The sequence below is a fragment of the Cheilinus undulatus genome, linkage group 3 (genome assembly GCF_018320785.1).
Source record: "Cheilinus undulatus linkage group 3, ASM1832078v1, whole genome shotgun sequence".
Classification (NCBI taxonomy): Eukaryota; Metazoa; Chordata; class Actinopteri; order Labriformes; family Labridae; genus Cheilinus; species Cheilinus undulatus.
In genome coordinates this window covers 22,874,425-22,896,012 of record NC_054867.1, presented here as the reverse complement: position 1 = coordinate 22,896,012, position 21,588 = coordinate 22,874,425, and the positions used below count along the sequence as shown (strand labels likewise).

General features: G+C 39.7%; 1 protein-coding gene across 2 annotated transcripts in view; it reads left to right on the top strand.

Moving 5' to 3' along the window:
• Positions 1-21,588, top strand: part of LOC121507111 (MICOS complex subunit mic25a-like) — a 90,148-nt gene that overhangs the window by 20,092 nt on the left and 48,468 nt on the right. Inside the window, exons 5-7 of one of the 2 annotated variants that reach the window (XM_041783275.1) lie at positions 5,866-5,886; positions 9,399-9,482; positions 19,436-19,506. In XM_041783275.1, the coding sequence (XP_041639209.1) occupies positions 5,866-5,886; positions 9,399-9,482; positions 19,436-19,506 (176 nt within the window). The remainder of the gene's footprint in view (positions 1-5,865; positions 5,887-9,398; positions 9,483-19,435; positions 19,507-21,588) is intronic. The other variant, XM_041783276.1, reaches the window with a different exon arrangement.

Here is a 21,588-nt window from a genome sequence, read left to right as displayed (position 1 = left end):
AGATTGCATAGTTTAATTGTTTATCCTTTGGTAGTGTTTCTCTGCATTCATCATAATCAGTTTAATTCCAGAAATTTTCCAGTTGTCCATTTTTATATCAAAAGTACAGAGTAAATCTAGCTGGCTGAAGAGATACAGAAAAACATTAGAGGCTTTTGTACATTTCTAGTAGGTTTATGTTAAGGCCTCTGCACAGTAAGTGCCTTTTTTGTTAGAAATTGTGGCATGTTTTAAAAGAAATACAGTGTTACGTTGTGTCAGTCATGTTTGAACACTGATTCAGGAACTTACGTCAGTATCTTTTAGAACAGGTTTGATAATTTGTGGGGGGTTTTTTGCATCCATCTAAGTTAATTAGAGGGTTGTTTGACTTTTTAGAGCAGCAGCTGCAGCTCCATCTTCTTCACACTGGAACTTCACTTTAAATATCGTGTTGTGCTTATGCTTCCTGTGGATTCCAACCATGGAACAAGAAAGACAGAGATCAAAGTTTGTACTCGCAGTCATGTAACAGGAAAGACTGAATTAAAACAATGTGCTCGAACTTGACAGAGCTCTGTAACTCTGGCATTTTGTCTCATAGTAGATTTTCACAGAATAGACTAGAAAAGAGTTGTGTGAGTGATGTTTATGGATCATCTTGCAGATCTGAAAAACGTAACCATTAAAAAACATGGACTCATTGTGCAAAAGCCTTTTAGACTAAACTTTGTCCCTTAAGGACAAATCCACATAAACACTGTCTCTGTAGTTAAGTATCAGGTTTGACTAAAGAGCAGAAAAAACTTGTATCAATAATAGCATTCGGTGGAATTCACGATAGATGCCTGACTTTTTCTCAGGAAGAAGGGTGTCCATGACTTAGGTCTTATTTTCTAATCTCAGTCTTTCTCCCTGAAAAGCCAAATCAGGAGTTTGACTAAGCAAACTGAGTGTGCCAGTGACATTCTCCAGCATAATCCTGTTTTAGCCTTCTGTCTCTGTCTGTCTGCCTGTCTGTCTTTTGCTCTCTCTCTAACTCTAAGCAGAAACCATACCAAAAAACTGTCCTCCAAAGATTTATTCAAATGTAATATTTTCATAATTCAGTATTTACATAATTGATTTTCAAGCACGGGTTTTTTCACCATGTGAGGTGGTGATGGAGACTAAAAGGCCTCATCCTGTCACATCTCTGTCACTTTTTTTTACTCCCACCCAGCTATAGATACACACTTACTTACACACTCTCTCTCACACATACACACTGCTCTCAGATACATTTCAAGTCTAAATCAGGCATGAAGCATTGCTTAACTAGTGCATCTGGTGACCCTCATGGTACAGTCATGGTATGGATCAGCTAAGCAGCACCATCGGATCAGTGAATTTGTTTTCAGGGTTGTTATTGATTTCTCTATGCTTGTCAGTTTTCCGCCATCTCACCCATAGAATATGTTTTGAAATTTACTGGTTATGGTGAAGTTCATTGAGCACATGGCTCAGCCTAACACCAAATCCTGATAATTTCATTCACATTTCATATATAATCTGACACTTTCCCACAGCATCTGTTTGATATGCAAATAAACCAAGAAGCTGTAAGTGCTGCTGTCAAAAGTAAAGTGTTTTTTACATCCCCAATAAAAAACAATCTTCTACAAGAAGGTCACTGGTTCTTTGCAATATTAACATGTGTTGCAAGTGTATGTGATCTTCTCTTGCCAAACTCCCCTTGTCTCACTGAATTCTTGCCTTGCCTCTGTTACTACCTCCCAAGCTGGCACAGAGGAGGGATCAATTCGTGCCCCTTAACTCCTCTGTGATATTCATATTAAAGGTGAAACATCACAGGGGCATAAATATCATGCTTTAGTATGGCAGTGTAAATTAGGCAAGAGATTTTTGTCAGTTTGACATAAATTCCTGCTTGGTGCACTCGGGGGAAACAGATGTTTTTCTCCAAAATTCAATAAGGTTTATCGAGTAAGTGAAAAGGTGGAGGGCATTTTTTGATGATTGAAAAGTTGTTTAGATTTTTATTGTTGCCACTTTTCCGTGATGTTTCTCTCCTGGGTCAATTATTAAAGGTTTGGTAAGTCTTAACTGTAATTTTCCTGGCAGTGCAGAATGAGACAAGTTGCTGTTGCTATGGTAACCTGCACTCCAATATGTCCACAGAGAGTTATTGACTTTTGATATGTCCTGATATTTGATTTTTCATGGACACCTCGGGACATTTAAGTTGTGGTCTGTATTATGTTTACTGAGGGATTGCAATGCACTCGATTAATAATGGACGAAATTTTTGAGTTATAGCAATAAAATATAGGGGGAATATTTGTGCCTTAGTCCTCCAGAGAAAGTTTCAGGGGCATGCTTTGGCTAGTTCATTGAATCCAGACTCTTAATGTTCAGACTGAGGCTCCTGACTGCTAGCCACAGGGGAGCTCTGAGCTGCAGAAACAATGAGTGGATGTACCTTTAATGCCATTGTCCGCTATGGCCCATGGACCACTCAGAAACTGCTTGAGTGTGTGTTTGTCTGCATCTGTATCACAACAAAAGCCTTCACCTCTCTCCCAGAGTCTGTCATGTATGGAAATGGGACCTCCACACTTCCATGAGCACTCTGCAGGGGTCCACACAGACACACACACTTTCAAACCCACATTCAGTTTAAGGCCTGCCACTGAGGAGCAGGGAGGTTAAACAGATGGCATGGGCTGTATCCGTTACACAGATTACCCTGCACACAAGCACGTACTCTGCAGCAACTGGCTTTGTGAGTCCACCTCATTTAACTGAATGGAGTTTTTATGAGGCATGCTAACATTAGAGCCACACAGTGCAGTAATCTATTCTTTTCTTTTATACTGGAATGGACTGAAAGCACACAAAGATATGATGTCCTGTCTGTTTCATTTATACTAATTATACATTGATTGGTTTTATAATATGGCATGCTGTGGACTAGCATATGTAGTCCCACTGTACAACAGGATGCAATATGATGAGATACTAAATATGATATGATACAATACCATGCAGTTCCACACAATACAGTGTAGGCTAATTTATTATCAACTTAGAAATATTTGTTGGGGACTCACATTTATTGCCATTTTTCTGACACTGGACTGTGGAGCAGTGGAAACTTATTCTGTGGAGTGAGGGATCATGCTTCTGTCAGGTGGGAGAGTTTGGGTTTTGCAAATGTCAGGAGAACGTTACCTGTCTGACTGCACTGTGCCAACTGTGATGTTTGGTGGAGGAGAGATAACGGTTTGGGGCCCTTTTTTTTCAGGGTTTAGACTAGGCCCCTTATCTCCAGTAAAGGCCAATCTTAATTATACAAGCATGCCACAAAATTTTAGACAATGCTATGCTTCCAACTTTGTGACAACAGTTTGGGGAAGTCCCTTTTCTAGTCCTTTTTTAGCACCCCAGTCCACAAAGCAAGGACTATAAAGACATGTTTTGGTGAGTTAGGTGTGTGAGAACTTGACTGGTCTGCACAGAGCCCTGACCTCAACCGGATTGAGCACTGTTGTGATGAGCTGAAACAGAGATTGTAAGCAAAGCCTTGTTGTCCAACATCAGGGGCTGACCTTATACATGCTCTGCAGAATGAATGGGCACAAATTCCCCTAAAAAGCACCCCAAAATCTTATGGAAAGCCTTTCAAGAAGAGTGGAAGTTGTTATAGGGGGACCAACTTCATATTAAAGTACAGGTATTGAAAACAATGTCAGTACAGTCCCTGTTGGTGTAATGGTCAGGCAGCCAAATACTTTTGTCCATAATTGTTTATTTTCGTTCAAAGTAACAAATACAATGAGAAAAAAAGTGTTCAATAATTAAACATCTTGAGCATGTCTTTTGTTATGCTTTAAAAGCCTCAAACTGTTGTAAAATAGACTATTAACACTCTACTGTATGTATCATTGTTACCTTAGTAAAATCAATGTTTCTAAAATAAGAATAAACTCATTAATTTGAAATATGTTCATTTAGTTGTGTTGATTAGTACAAAAGTACAATTTAATATTTCTCCACAACAGTGCTTCCCAAAGAGTGGGATGTGGCACCCTGGTGAGCCCAGAGGATACTTGTGCTGGGTCATATACAATAAATCTAAACCATAACCTTGAAAAAATTGAAATCAAATCTTAATTTATCATAAAAAGTACCTGAAGTAAAAAAAAAAATCTAACTGGGAGACTCACATGTCGCCTTGTATCATTTTATTCTTCTCTTTTAAAGAATTATGTCATAATTTAATTGGTATTAAACTGTGACTCCAGTTCTTTAACTGGTGTTTGAGTCATCTTTTTCAAAATTCACTTGGCACTGCTTAAATATTTCTTTCAAACCCTGCACTCTGATAGCTGTTGTTGGGATCTTCTGTACCTGCTGGCCTAACTATGAAAAACTCTGATGCTGTTGCCTTTGCCTAACTTATCACTAGTAGACACTTATGTTACAATAAAAAAGCCGTAATTAAGGCTGAACAGTTTGAGAAAATAATTGCAATATTGCAATTGCAATTTAATACACAAATATTTTTAAAGTTCCTAATCTTCTGTATTTCTCAACCAACAAGCTATAAATAACTGTAACAAACACAATATATGGTGGAGTAAAGTAAGGCTGAACATTAAAAAAAAAATCGAATTGCGATTATTTTGACCCCTATTGCAAATTGATATGAATTGTATCATTTTGTATCTTTCTCATATTTTATCAGACAAATCTTCACAAAAACAAGGCAGGTAGGATTTTTTACAAACTATTCTAAAAAATGTGTATTGAAAGTTTTGAAAGTAAATGCTCAAATAAATGATGTCAATGAAAAAGTTTAACTGGTGGCAAATAAGGCAGTTACACTGTTAAAAGTTCTACTATGTCACTTGCTTTCCAACAATGAGAATTTATCAGAACCTTTGTACACATTAATGTGATTAGGAAAGAGTTGAAGTCAAAAAGTATGTTTAAAGAGAAGGTAGGTGGCAGATGCCTGATCGAAACCAAAAATGGTGGTGGCTTATTGGTTATACTTAGTGACTTTACATTTTCCTTTCTGGTAATGCTAATGTCTCTAAAGTCTAAGCTTTGGCATTGAAATTCTTAGTTTAAGAAGTAAAGATATGGAGGTAGATACTTTGATTCTCACACTTTTTGTATGAGATTGGGAAGCGACATACTTGAGTTTGGGAAAGGCTGATCTAGAATGTAAAGCTGAATCGATTTTCACCTGTGGCTGTACAACACAGCGATCAGTTAGTGAGTGGTGAATTAGTAAAACATGAATGTTGATTTAGGTTACTGTAGGCTACTGATTCAAAGATTTGTGGGAAGAATTAAACAAAGACTGTTTATTATTATGACTTCTGATGACTTATCTTTGATTTAGCCTTTCCATGCAAGGTGAACTTGAGGCTTTTTAAAATGTTTTTATCATCTTGCACACATTATTTTTAAGAAAATTCTCTCAGTTCAAGACAGTAAAGAGGAGTAAGACAGAGACATGGCAGAGGGTTTGAAGATTTATTTGACAGACTGAGATTTAGGACATTTTGAGTATTTTGAAACCAGAATGATCTATGTAAAATTTCATGAATATAATAAGTATTTAATTACCATGGCAAACTAGTTTAAGTAACTTAAAAGTTGTTCTTAGTCTTACATTTACAACATTTTCATAACTGTTATTATTTCTCCAATTGTGTTTCTTTCAAATCCATTTTTTCTACTGATTTATATTTAAAAGTTCTCTCATTATCCACCTCAGTCCTTTCTGTTTTTCTCGCTTTGTCTCTATCCTGTCTCTTCCTCATACCCTCTGCCATCTCACTAACCCCCCGTTCCTTGTCTCTCCCCTAGCCAGCAGATTTGGATGCCTGGGTAAGCAACGCGACTAATGCGGTTCATTTTTTTCTCGCTCTTTCTCTCTACCTCGTCCTTTCTCTTTTTCTTTTAGTCTGTCTCTCTCTCTCTCTCCTCTATTCAAATGTCATGTTTTCATTGTGCGTTAAAGCGAGGCTGTGAGTGTGCCGCCGCCACCATTCCACACAACAACACTTTGGGAGGTATTCAGCTAGAAAATTACACATCATCTGCGCTGCTAGCAGAGGTGATTTTACACACAAACACACACTCCTACACACACAGCCCTTAAGCATCAAACAGACGCTGCTGAAAGAAAAAGTGCAGCGAGCACAGTCGAGGGATTTGCAGATGTGGTCTTTTGGGATGCATGTGCCTGTTAAGTTAGGATAAGATTAGATTGGATTACAATAGATGTAATGTAATGTCTGTGTGTGTATCTGCACACCTGTGTTGATCATTTCAGCTAAGAGCAAAGATCATCCAGGGATGATGCTGGTACTCCATCTGATCCATATCACACTCCCTAATGCACAACTCAACATTACACCATGGCATTACACATCATGTGTTTGTGTGTCAGAGTGTCTTGGTGTATGTTTGTGATAGACACTTTTAATGCTACATAAATCTGTGCTCTCCATCTGCCTTTTTCCAGCCATTTTCATTCCATTCATTCAACATATCATGTTCAGACTGCTGTGGCACACCTTATGAGTTAGAAGCAATGTTTGTGCCTGAACACTGTGTAAGGATCATTTTAAAATGCAGGCGCACATCTGTAAATGTCTACAGAACAACTGTGTGCATATTGATAAGAACAGAACCACCCTGTGTTCACAATGTGCATGCTTCCTAGCCCTTTATGCATTTTAGTCATAATATGTGATTCGGTTTGTACAGCTGCTGAGGCTCTTCTTTGATCCACTGCATACTCTCCACAGCATGACCAAACTTCTGACAGACACCCTGTAAACACTGCGATCTAAACCAAGCTGAAAGGTTTTTTTTTTTCTGTCCATCGGTTCACTTCAGTTCAGCTGGACTTAGTAACAATCAGTCCATTTAAATATATGTTTTTAAAGCTGTTACATATTTATACAAAGACACTGCTATGACCATGCAGAACATTTTAACATCACTTTTATGTTCAAAGAGAAAATCTTTACTCTCATATTACTGCTGAATTATCTAAATTTCATTAGGAATGTGCACTTGGTGAAAACAATACAGAAAATACAGAAGATGAGGGACTTAAATAATAACATATCAAATCACAATTGCAATATTGGGGGGAAAACACACAATTGGCTAATTTTCCCAAATCGTTCAACCCTGTAGTGAAAACAGAATTAAGAAACTTATAAAAATTTAAAAAAACTTAAATATCACATTGACATAAGTATTTAGGCTCTTTACTCAGTTGAAGGACATTTGGCAGAAATTACAGTCTTTTTGAATATGACCCAATAAGCTTTACATACCTGGATTGGGGGATTTTCTTCCATTCTTCTTTGCAAATCCTCTTAAGCTTAGGCACCACAATACCATCCAAACAGTGAAGCATGATGGTGGCAGCATCATGCTGTGGGGGTGTTTTTCAGCAGCAGGGGCTGGTAGCCTGGCCAGGGTTGAGGGAAAGCTGAATGGAGTAAATACAGAAATATCCTCAAAATAAACCTGTTTGGCAACACTCAGGACCTCAGACTGGGCCAAAGGTTCACCTTCCAACATGGCAATGACCCTTAGCACAAAGCCAAGACAACACAGGAGTGGCTTTGGGACAACTCTGTGAATGTCCTAGAGTGGCCCAGCCAGAGCCCAGATTTGAACCCTATCCAACATCTCTGGAGAGACCTGAAAATGGCTGTCCAGCAACGGCCCCCATTCAACCTGACTGGGCTGCCACCATCATGCTTCACTGTCGGGATGGTATTGGCAGGTGATGAGCTGTGTTTGAGCTTGAGAGGATTTGCAAAGAAGATTGGCAGAAAATCTCCCAGTCCAGGTGTTTAAAGCTTGTTATACCATATCCAAGAGACTTCAGGCTGTAATTGCTGCTAAAGTTGCTTCAACAAAGTACTGAGTAAAGGGTCTGAATATTTATGTCAGTGATATTTCAGTCTTTATTTTTCATACATTTCTAAAATTCTGTTTGTCATTATGGGGAACTGAGTGAAAATATATGAGAGGAAAAAATGAATTTAAATGATTGTAGCATCAGGCTGCAACATAACAAAACTCAAAAAACGAAGAGGGTCTGAGTACCCTCTGGAAGCATGGTAACTGCTTTTTGGCGTCTACTGATGTTGACCAAGAGTTAATAGTTATCACAAAGAAATTCATTTCCATTCCACCTGCTGAAATAGTCCACTATTCATGACACACTGTGAAGCCCTGAGTTGCAAAAGCACAGCAGCTTCACCACAAAATCTATGTCAGAGCATCTTGCAAATCATTTCTTAGTGAGTCTCATATCTAAAACTTGTGCATGTGCATTTTTGACTTCTGGCAACTTGTTTTCACAGTGTATCTTTTTGACATCTGCCTCCTGTCTTCCTCCGCTTGCATGGCCATGGCCCAAACTGTGGCTCTTTCTACAGCCAATCTGCCTTCTATCTGCCTGTCAAAGCTTCACTCAGCTTGGCTAAAGCGTTTCACCTCATCCTAACTTCAGCATCACCATGCCAGCCTCTGCTGCTGCTGCTGTGCTGGTCACATGCCACCTGATTAGTTTTGTAAGTCCTGTTAGTGCCAGTCTTTTATGTGTTATTTTGTGCCATCGACCCATCAATAAACATAGATTTATGATGTTTTCTAGAGAAATTTGGTTGTGCTAGGTTACACGTGGGAAGTTAGAAAATAGGAAAAATTATGTATTAAAAGTCATGAAACTGTGTTTTATGCAGCCATCACACATGCAAGCGTATTTATGTTTTCCTGTTTTCTGGGTAAGGAGTTTAGCTGTTTTCTTACCTTGCTGTAGAAACTGAAGTGCTGATTAAAAGTGGCAGAGAGGCAATTTTTCAGTCAAATACAGAGATATGTTATGATTTTTATGTGGGTTTCCCCTGCTGTAAGTGAGCCTCTTTATGTACATCTAAAACTGCTATTATGGTTGTGTTTTATGTGTCTGTTCTGCAGTCAAAGCAACATGTTGCTTTGTTTCTTCTCCCCTCACCCTTTGTTGTTTCTATGTCCTGTGTCTCATTTTCATTTACTCCCACATATTAAAAGTTAATGTGTTTTTTTAGTTCATTACCTTTAACTTAGATTTATTTATTTAGCAGTTGTTTTGATCCAAGTATTAGCAAAGGAAACTTTAGTCCTTACCCAGATTAATTTCCTTCTCCTTGTTAGTCAAAGTAGATATTTAAACTGACCTGCAGAGGTCTTACAAGAGTAAAGTAGTAAGTGTACATGCTGTAAGTGTTCAATTTTCTCAAACAAATGGAGGGCTTCCTTATTTCTTTGCCTCTGTCTTTGTTGTCCTCTTCTTATCCATTACGTCCTCTCTGTCTTGGTTTCAGGCTAAAAGGCTGGAGACGAAGGAGAAAGAACTGACCAGCATTTCCAGCTTCTATAAAGAGCAACTAGAAATACTGGAGAAAAAGGTAAGCACCATTTTACTATCAAGAGTTGCCATTAAGAAGACCATGCAGTGTTTTAAACCCTATTTGAGACCATACCAGCACAACTACTAAAGTACACAGTCTTATGTAAAGAAATTAAATTGTGCTTTTTTATCAGTCATCATCTTTATGTGGGTTTAGAGTGCTACACAGAGGCAAAAGACAATTTGATAACCATTGAAGAACATCCTGTAGGCGTTCATGGAAAAAGCCGTTATATATTTGAAATATCAAAATTGTTTTTTAAAATGACACATTACACACATCCTCCTTTTAGAGAAAAATCTCCCTGGGAAACAAACACTCTTCCCATCTTGAAATGTCAAACCTACATACCTGTGCCAAATTGTAAATGAAAATGAATTTACAGTTGTCAGCAGGCAAATGAGAGTCACAACTCGCTGTTGATAGACCAACACTCCAGAGAGCTTTCACAGCACAGTCTCTCTGAGAGATCTTCTGTCATCTAATCAAATGTACTGAGCTTTTCTCTTCACTATGTTCCCTTTTTCCAGCAAACTTTGAAAACAGGAAAAACAAAATGATTTGTTGGATGCTTTTAAGAAATTATGTCCTGTGTTCCCTCCACCTGAACAGTAATGTGACGTTGATATTTCACTCTCCGTAAAAGCTACAGGCACAGTGGTTTCTTGCTTACAAAGTAAATTTGATCTGGTTTGTTAAAAGACTTTGCAATACAACAAGCAAGGTTGGCACAAGTATGTATGACAGACAACTCAGGAGTGTGATACATAATCATTGATTAGAGGTGCTGGAAAAAATCTACTAATGTCATAATTGAAAATGTTCATTTCTACAATTCTGACTCGATTCAAAATGTCCAAAAATTGACATTTTTAAACATACGTGCACTTTATGTCATCACCCGTATTAGGGATGGGCATTTGGAAGAAACCTGTCAACTCGAGCATCGTTAATGTTAACGATCAATTAACTGATTAATCGTTATGTATGTATAAAAACATACATACATGGGCATATGTATAACACAGCGTTTCCACTAGACTTTTATTTCCTCAGTCAAAATGACCGGCAGTCCTCAAGAATTCCGGCCATTTAGAACAACTATCGGACATTTGCTTTAACATTATTTTGCTGCATTAACAGCAGCAAAACGCATAAATCTGATATTCTGTGGTACATTGATACATACAAGTCTGCGCTAAATGGGAGAGAGGACACATTTTTATCTTCAAACCTGACCCAAGACCGAGACAGTAGAAAATAAGCCGACAGTAAACCTGAGTAATTATTATCCTGTTGTTACAGACTGGTAGACACGTACAGATGATTAAAACCCTAGAAATGACTGCACACATACTTTCTGTTATTTTTCTTTGTGTGAGTGGTTTCAAAAGGAAAGCTTTGCGCTTTTCCTTACACACGCAGTCAGTCACACAACACACACCCAGGTTAAACTCATAAACAACAACAGTTAGCTTCACATCAGCACCGTTAGCCTGTTAGCACAATTGCACTATCATAACTTAGCAGCTTGTAACAGCCAAATACCATCCTCCAATGACAACAACGAAGCATCCAAACATAACTCCCCAGTGCTCTGTTAACTGGACACCGTGTTAGAACTCTACATTTTAAATGAAAAATGAGTCTTACCGTCAGCTGCTAATATCAGTCCTCATGATGATATAGCTAACTGTAACCCCTGCTAAAGCTGGAAATCCAACCATCCTGGTTTATTTGGACTAGTCCCGAAAAGACAAAAGCTCCACAGCAGATAGCCCGGTCCAGTCCTCCTCTCATTGATTGCTTATCCAAGACTACTTCTGCTAATGAGCCAGGACATCCTGAGCCTTAAGAGCCAGCTACGTGCGAGGAGGAGAGATGGAGCTGTCTTATCAGCTCCAGCGGTCTCTGTCATTTTGCACGATGTGATTCTGTGTTGACTACAATCCAACTTGATCTGAGGATTGGCCATAGGTAGTTTATCGAAGTCCACTATTCTGCTCGGTGTAGGTCTCTCTCTCTGCTGCTGCATTGGTGTTTCAGACGCTCAGCTTTACAATTCCCTTTGTTTCAGCCTCTTCATTACTCGCAGCGATGACATTAAATCCCTTGATTTCCATTTCACTGAGTTATCAGTGTTTTAATTGTTGTTTCTGGAGTTGTCACTGACATACACTCATCTTGAGCCCCATCTGATGATGGATATATCTACTCAAGTTTACCGCTAATCATCGGATTATAATCAGGGAGGTACTAAACTAAGCAAAATTAATGTTTATCAGCCGTCGGTGTGTGACTACAGACAAGAAGTTAAGACTCCGGTGTTCGTTTTTCAAAATTAAATTACTAAGAGCAGTGTCACATTTCATGATTACAATTTCAAACTCCTTTGGTATGTAAATGTGCACAAATATAGAATATATGCTTATATGGATCCATTCATACAGTATAAGTTATATTTTTAACATCTGATTAAAAAAAAGACCATAATTCTGAAGGCATGGCCACTTTTGTTTTGGCGTGGCGGTGCGCCACAATCAATTACATGTAGCAGAAACCCTGGACTTTGTGTTTTTAGTATAGTTAAAGGCATGTTGTCACAAATAAAAAACAACAAACATATTATGTGGATAATTATGTGGAAAGTTAACCACACAAACACCCCTTCCTAATGGTCTTCCTCCACCATAACTAGAAACCCCCCTCTGCTTCTCAGACATACTTTGTGACTCCACTTCCACCCTCTGTCCATCAGCGCTCATCAGGCATGCGGGGGATCTTATCTGGTCCTTGGCACTCGCCTCCTTTAGGCCTCTGAGAAAACCTTTTACATTGCCAACTTAAATAGAAAGGCCCCTGCATGCCACGTGGTAAGCAGCACACGCTGCAATGCTTGACGAAAGAGACTGATTGGCAGAAGAGTGGAGGATGCTCTATCTCTCTCTGCTCGCCACAGCAGTTGCCTTTTATATGGTTTTTTCACCTCTCACTTGCTGGTGGCTGACCTGCATGCGGATGAGGACGTGAGAAAGAGGGGGACTGAGAGCAAGAGATAAAGAGACTATATGGACTGTGCATTAAATAGTCTGTCCTTCTCCTCTTCTTTCATTTTCTGATCTAGCACGCCATTCATCTGAGCCTCCTTTCATGCCTGGTGTGCTATACCTTGCCTAATTTTATTCTGTTTCTCTGTTTTTCTTGAGGCTAATACCAGCTGGGTGAAATAAATTACCCCTTAAAGAGCTAAACTGTGACTGACACAGGTCATATACATAAATGCAAAACCACACTGAAGTGATATGCTTCACTTTTCATGTAAGTCCTGATCCAAGCATTTGATGACATCTTTACATTGCTCTGTCATACATCCGTCTCTATCATTATAGTTTTAGACAATCTTCATCTGAAGCTCCACTTCAAAGGTGATGATACTGTTGACAAAGAGTGAATATCAGTCTAGAAAATGGAGTTCTTTCTCCTCACAATTGTATTGTTGTTTTGAACAAAAACTACAATAGCACAAGCACATACTCATGCACGCATTTGCACTGTTTGGATGTGTTAATGATCTGAGGCAGAGGTTTAAGCCAAAGAAAAAAGCAGACAGATTAGAAGGAGAATCCACCGGTAATTGGTGTGTGATCTTCTTCTGAATCAACATTTTCCTCTGGCTTAGTAGCAGCCCTTTGTAAAAGGCTGATAACTGCGTGTTTGTATGTGTATGTGCCCGAGAGTGAGGTTGATTACCTGTTTGAAAACTCACACAAACACACTTTGGTGTCCAGTTTGCCTAAGGGATGAGTGACGATAACAGACTGTTGTGTTTGTCCAAAGGCTGTCGATGCTGTTTGAGTCCACTACTGACACAAATGAGAAAACAGCCTGTGAGTGTGCAGCGACAGGTTTGTGTGTATGCTGTCACTTCAGAAGTAATTGTGATAGAATAGCCAATCCACCACACAACTTTGTGTTTCCCATCTTCCTTACACAAAAAGACACCCCCTCCCCAAACATACCGGTACATCCTTTACCTCTCCCTCTTCCAGTCCTCTCTCTCTTCCTTCTCTCTCGCTTATTTGACGATGCCTCCCTAATCTCTTTCCAGTGTACAGGTGGAGTATATCTGTCTCCCTGTGGCAGCATACCCCATGACTCTGTAAACAAGTCTCAGTTTAAAATTCACCTCTTTTAATCCCCCCCCCACCCCGAAAAAAATTAATCCGCCTTCGTCCAAGTGTGGAGCGATGAAACCCCCATCCCAAACCCCCATCCCCAACCTCTCAAAATCCTGACATCAGCCCATCTCAATCCTCAGCTGCTGGAGGGTGTTCAGACGAGTGTGCATGCAAGGATCATCCGACACAAGCATTCACGTACAAACACTGATTTAGTCACACACCTGCATGTATGCAAGCTTACACACACACACACACAGTCAGATCTGAACTAATCCCCTCCACGAGTCTTTCCAACACCCCCAAAAACCTTGCTTCCCCCCCTCCCCAAGGGTTATCATCCCCCCTTTTCTGTCTCTCCACATTGGGCTTTTGTCCCCACGGGTGCAAATGACTGGGAAGAGCTCGGAGAATGTGTGCCAGTGATAGTGCTGCCACTTGTCTGGTGTCATGAGAGCTGAGCAGGGGCTGCTACTGTGGGTCTGCTCTGTCAACTGACACAAAAACATGTTGATACACTCAAAAACAAAATAAAGCCAAGGGGTACCCCATTACAACTGGATAGACTGTACCTGAGTCCATCCAAAAACTACCTTCACATGCCGGTGTCTCGGTTTTGTTGTACACCCTTTGTTATTTTCAGAGCCAGAGACATGATAGTTAAAGGGCTTGAAATTGTTTATTTTAGACTGTTCATTATGGTCATATATACTTTGCTGGTCTCTCACTCTTTTTGTCTTTTACTCTAAGATCATTAAAAGAAAGTTGAGATCTGTGCCCCTGATATCTGACAGAATAACTTTAGAAATTATACATGAATACAACAGCTTTTTAAATATTTATTTTGGGGAATTTCTGTGCCTTTTATATAGAAGGAACAGAGTCAGAAATAGGGACGGCAGAGCGAGGGATGACATGCATGGATGGAGCCACATGAAGGACTTGAACCCCAGCCGCCTGAGTACATCAGGAAGATTAACTCCATCTATGACCCAAAATAAGCATCAATTTAGACAATCATATCAGAAACACTTATCACCCTGGTGGCATGTGAGAAAATTCTCATAAAAGTTATAAATAACTAAACTTTGATTAACATTCAGTTATAGTTATCTTGATGTCCTATTGATAAAAAAGCTGTTGTTGGATGGTTTTGTAAGAGACAGCATAAATGCTTAAAAAAATACTGCTTTCAAGCAGTTAGGGCTGCCACACTACCTTAAACCTAACACCTTAGACTTAGATTTGACACTAGTGAAAAACATACCTTTTCAGTATCAAGGCAACAAAAAAGTCTGAGGTGCCTAATATTGGGTTGTCTCTTAAATTCAGCTACCAAAAATTGCAGGCGAACTACAGTAGTTTAAAAATTGCCCAAACAAACTGCTGATGCTGCACCAATTCGCCTGACAATCTCACAGTCCATTCCATCCTCACTCATGAACAAGACTCTGATACCGCTTTCCCACTAAAATTAGCGTGTAAAAGCAGGTTTTTGAACGTGGGTAAACCCGCTAACAATCGGCAGGTGACCCCTTTCCCATTGCCAGCAGACCCAGGTCTGATTGCCAGCAGACGAGCTGCGTGGCTGTTTTTTTTCCTCTGGTGCATCAAGCTGATGTCATCACATTGGAGATATCATCATCAGCGCGCCGAAACACAGTTAAAGCCTAGTTCAGACCAAAGATTCGCGACGCAAGACGGTTCTAGAATGAGTCGCAGCAGTCTGAACTGAGCGTTGCAGCTGGAATGAAGCCTTCTGGAGTCGCCAGCAATTCAGCCTGTTAAGTCTTAGAGAGTGGGTTTAAAAATGCAGCAAGCAGAGAAATGTGAAAAGGGAAATATAAATCTTGTTTTGAAAGGCTATATACGCCCATTGCAGCACGGCAACGGAATTTCACGGCACAAATAGCCTAGACACTGAAATGCTTTTCTAGCTCAGTCTTTCTATAACAAAGATATCCACTGAGAATAGTTAATGTTCTACTGACATATTCAGCTCCTACAGCCTTGAATTTCTCATGGATTATCCGGTAAAGCGCAGCGCTTCCTACTAATGAGCCAAATAAAGTTAAGGAGAACCTCTTCTAAACAATGTTTCTATTTCAATTTTTCACATCTGCTTCTTGGAAATATTAGACAAACATTGATCTTTTTAATGTAAAACAGAAACTTCAGCCTGCCAAACTCCGGTCTCCTCCATCAGCTGTCACCCAGCTTAACAGCTGATGGAGGAGACGGCAGAGTTTTCAGACTGAGAATTAAGGGTGAAAACTAAAAAAGAATGTATAGTCATTTCCAAGGAGCAGACATATGATAAAGGGAAATAGAAACAACCTTTTAGAAAAGTCTCCCATTCTCCAGCTGCATTTGTACGCAGGAAGCGCTGCGCTTCATGTGATAAACCAGGAGAAATCCAAGGCTGTAGAACCCTGGCTTGTTCACAAAAAAATAATCGCTTTCAGTAGATATCTTCTTTATGACAAGAGTGAGCCAGAAAAGCATTTTTTGTGTTTTTATGTGCCGTTAAACTGCGCTGCTGGGCTGCCAAACTTCTGCCTTGAAACTCCTGCCTCCTCCAGCCTATCAGGCTTAAATGCGCAGCAGACAGAATAAAGTTTCTGTGCAACAACAACAAAAAGGATCTATGAGATCACAACAGGCAAGTAATATAAATGTATTACTTGTAGGCTATTAATATAGCCTTCACCCGGATGTCATGTTCCCACTGGAGCCAATCGGAGGCGAGCTGATAAAAACCCGTGTCCATTGCAGGGTCAGTCGACAGGGGTCTGAATGCCAATTAGAGCCTTTCCCACTGCTGACAGGAGCTGATTGTTAGCGGGTTTAAACGAGTTTTTCAGCCAGTGGGAAAGGGGTATGAGATACTTGAACTCCTTCACTTGGGGCAAAGACTTTCCCCACCTTGAGAGAGTGAGCGTGATTCTGTTGATCATTAAATATTGGATGTTGTTGTAGCCAGAAATACTACATTAAAAGACGAGTCAGGAGTCAGAATGAGTTGAATGCAGCCTTGACGTTATGTTTATTGCAAGCAGAACAATGGTACACAAGTGAGACCCCGAATCTCTCTAACCATGCACTATTATACCTCTCAGTCCATGTGTGCACGTAGTGTGTGTCTACGTGTACCTAACTACACACTTCTAAATGTTCACCACATACACATTTCCTGGTAACTACCAAAACATTTCTTCGGTATCTAACAGCACTCCTGTAATTTCTTGACATCGGTCCAAGTGTTATCACAATAATCACTTGACTAGTCCAGTAAAAATCGGTCTTCCCAGGAATGTTTCAGTATCCTTTATGAGAACAGGAGTGAAAGGCTGTGCGAGGACAGCCAACCATTATACAATTGTAATATACTTATATACAAAACATAATATAACTACATTATTGTGTCTATTTTAAACATACTGTATCCAAAAGCAGTATGAACGTTGTTTAATAATCATGGTCTTTTACTTTCTTGTATGATAAGTTTCTGCATTTGGGTCCTCCAGTCCTTTCTGTTGGTGAATCTGTCTTTGCCTTTGAAGGGTACAGGTAGAAAAAAAAACAAGAACATGGGAAGTAAGAGCTGGAAAATGAATTAACATCACTTGTTTCCCACACTTCCTGTATTACTAATGATTTTTTGCTTGCTCCAAGTGTGAGGCATTGTATCACCTGCCATCCAACCCTTCAAACCTTTAAGTTAGAGCATCAGTACAGTGCATCCAATCACAGCTGAGAACTTCTTTTTACCCATCTGTGTGCTGCCTCCCTTGCTAGTGTCCTGCACTCTCTGTCCTGCATAATGTGGGGCACCCATGAGTTTAAGCCACTGTGGAGCCTTTTATCTCGGCTCTAACACTGGCAATCCCACCAGGCTATCATAGACTTTCAAGTTTCAGCTCAGCTTTCTTCTGCTGAGTCTACCCACAGAGCCTTTGACTTTAGGCTAAAGGCTAAGTCGCTAACATGTGGCTAAGTTCTTACCACATATTCCAAGGGATTCAGTCAGTGTACTAGCTAATGCTCCTCCATTAGGAAGTACGAACTCTGATTTTGAGATGTGCATTAAAACAGGGCTTCTCTTACACTTTCAAATTGAAAAGAAGGGCATAGCTTTAGTTGATTGATAAACCATTACCATAAGGTGGTCTTTTTTGACAAAGTACAGATGAGATTAAGTATACTGGATTTGCTTTGGAACTGCAGTTATTAACCCCCTGTCAGGATGTGGCATTTAACACAAGTCCACACATTAGCAATGGGGACACTTTGCAGCACAGGAGTCTTATCCTGAATCCACTATAACACAGCCAAGGAAACACAGCTGACTGGAATAAAGTCCTGTACCTTGGGATTTGGCATTTCAAGACTGTGAATTACAGCCAAAACAAATCACAGATTTAGAGGATGAAGAAAGGTGAACTGTACATTTATGTCCTTCTGAACAGAACAGTAGAACAGAACAGGTCTTCTCTTTTGATGGACTGTAATACTAAAATGCCAAACAGTGCTCTAAATGCAGAGAGTGTATGAGATTAATTAATCATAGAGGTTGTTTTTGGTCCAGTGGTAGAAATAATTGCTCTTAAATTGGTATAAAGTGGTTCTTCAATGAACAGCAGCACTTTCTGTGCTGTCTGAAATAGATAATGCCTGTTTGATACTTCAGCAGGAGTAATTGGGTTAGGGCAAAGTACTCTTTTCTTCTTTATACCCTGCTTTTGACTTAAATTATACTGTCTTTTCCTACAGAAGAAAAGATTAGAGATAGATTATTACATTGTAGTGAATACTAGCAGATAGGATTAAGGAAAAAGATGCCCGCGACATAACTTGAATCTTTTCCAACACCAGACATTGAGATCAGGAGAAGCATGTCTGAGGATCAGTTTGAAATAATGAGATATGAAAATGACTGGGGGGCACTGTAGGAGTAGAGGGCTAGGGATTGTGGAGGAGGTTTGTGTTTGATCCCATCTCTTTCCTCGCTCAGTCACTTCAATTATCTTCCTCTCCTATCACCTCATCTATTGGGAATATAGAGAATAATTAAGTAAAAGCATGAGCACTGCGGTTATTGGTTTAAAATGGTGATTACTACACAGTGAATGTGTTAGAGAGGGTGGTGAGGGAGAATTTCTTTGTGTTTGGGGCAATTCTAGACAAACTTGAATTCATGTTTTTGATCCAAAGCCAGTGAGGGGATTTTTCATCCTAAAATTGATCATTTAAGACATGTTATACACATTATGGGTTCACTTGATCTCCAAGTGAGCAGCTCTTACTCCTGTGCAGAGTAGTTAACACTGATTACTCCAAGAAAGGTGGTACATGTAACCTTCCCAAACTCCATCTGCGTGTTCACTGATGTTTAAATGCCGTTTATTTCTCACATGAAACAAAACATTGTCAAGACTCAACAGGCCATCAGCATTCAGATTTGTAAGTAACACAACAAGATCCAAAGGTTGCCAATTTAATGAATGTGACATTTCCAATAGCGCTTCATGCATTTTGCTTAAATAAAGCTCTTTGAGTTGTTGCAGACAATATGAGCTGTTAGTCTCCATCTTTTAGTTGATTTCATATAAAAACTGAATAAAGTAAAAAGCGTTGGTACATTTTTTCTACATCCTCAAAAGCTGCAAAGATATGAGTGTCCGACTTCATAAAGGAATTTTCAACAATAATGTATAATACACCTGAATTGATTCTCTCGCACTTTCTCCCTTTGTGTTTCTGTGTCGGCAGAACCTTGACTACTACGAGCAGACAGCTGAGCAGTACAACCAGGCAGCCACCAGAGCTGAAGCTCACATCCGGTAAATACTTTGAATGAGCTTTGTAACACCATTTTATGTGGAATGAACCATTCAGCACTCATTTTATTGTTTTTTTTTCTTGCCTGCATTGTGTTTTACAACCCTATTCAGGGGAAGTGAGTTTGCTAAATTCACGTGAGATTTTTTTCCCCCTTTTTCTCTAACCTTGTAGATATACATTAAGGACTGGCATAGTATACTGCATTAAAAAAGCAGTCAGCACAATGTATAGCAGAGAGAAACCTACATCATCCCCAGAACTTCAATATTGTTTCACACACACACACACACACACCCACACACACACACACACCCACACACAGTTATGAGGCTGAGTGATGACTTACTGTGACCTCCTGACCCAGCTATGACTGTCTTTATTATATACAGTTGCAAGAAGATGTATGTGAACCCTTTGAGGTTTCTTGGATTTCTGCATAAATTGGTCATAAAATTAGTTCTGATCTTCATCTAAGTTACAACCATAGACAAACACAGTCTGCTTAAACTAATACCACACACAAAATGATATGTTTTCATGTTTTTATTGAACAAAACATGTAAACATTCACGGTGCAGGGTGGAAAAAGTATGTGAACCCCTAGGCTAATGACTTCTCCAAGAGCTAATTGGAGCCAGGAGTCAGCCAACCTGGAGTCCAATCAATGTGATGAGATTGGATGTGTTGGTTAAAGCTGCCCTGCCCTATAAAAAACACACACTAGTTTTGAGTTTTCTGTTCTCAAGAAGCATTGCCTGATGTGAACCATGCCTTGCACAAAAGAGCTCTCAGAAGACCTACAATCAAGAATTGTTGACTTGCATGGGGCTGGAAAGGGTTAAAAAAGTATCTCTAAAAGCCTTGATGTTCATGTGTCCACAGTAAGACAGACTGTCTACAAATGGAGAAGGTTCAGCACTGTTGCTTCTCTCCTTAGGCGTGGTCGTCCTGTAAAGATGACTGCAAGAGCACAGCGCAGAATGCTCAATGAGGTGAAGAAGAATCCTAGAGTGCCAGCTAAAGACTTACAGAAATCTCTGGCACATGCTAACATTTGTGTTGACAAATCTACAATAAGTAAAACATTAAACAAGAATGGAGTTCATGGGAGGACACCACGGAGGAAGCCACTGCTGTCCAAAAAAACCCATTGCTGCATGTTTGAAGTTTGCCAAAGAGCACCTGGATGTTCCACAGCACTACTGGCAAAATATTCTGTGGATAGATGAAACCAAAATTCAGTTGTTTGGAAGGAACACACAGCGCTATATGTGGAGAAAAAAAGGCACAGCACACCATCATCAAAACTTCATCCCAACTGTAAAATATGGTGGGGGGGCCATCATGGTCTGGGGCTGCTTTGCTGCCTCAGGGCCTGGATGGATTGCTGTCATTGACAGAAAAATGGATTCCCAAGTATATCAAGACATTTTGCCGGAAAACTTAAGACCATCTGTCCACCAACTGAATCTCAACGAGGATGGGTGATGCAACAGGACAACGACCCAAAGTATAGAAGTAAATCAACAACAGAATGGCTTCAACAGAAGAAAATACACCTTCAGGAGTGGCCCAGTCAGAGTCCTGACCTCAACCCAATTGAGATGCTGTGGCATGACCTCAAGAGAACGATTCACACCAGAAATCCCAAGAATATTGCTGAACTGAAACAGTTTTGTAAAGAGGAATGGTCCAAAATTCCCCCTGACCATCGTGCAGATCTGATTTTCACGTACAGGAAACGTTTGGTTGAGGTTATTGCTGCCAAAGGAGGGTCAACCAGTTGTTAAATCCAAAGGTTCGAATACTTTTTCCACCCTGCACTTTTAATGTTTACATGGTTTGTTCAATAAAAACATGAAAACATATCATTTTTGTGCGATGTTAGTTTAAGCAAACTATGCTTGTCTATTGTTGTGACTTAGATGAAGATCAGAACACATTTTATGACCAGTTTATGCAGAAATCCAAGAAATTCCAAAGGGTTCACATACTTTTTTTGCAACTGTAAAATACCTAACCTGTCACGCCAAAGTTTCAACAGGAAATGTTTGAGAAAAGGCAGAGGATTTGAAAAACAA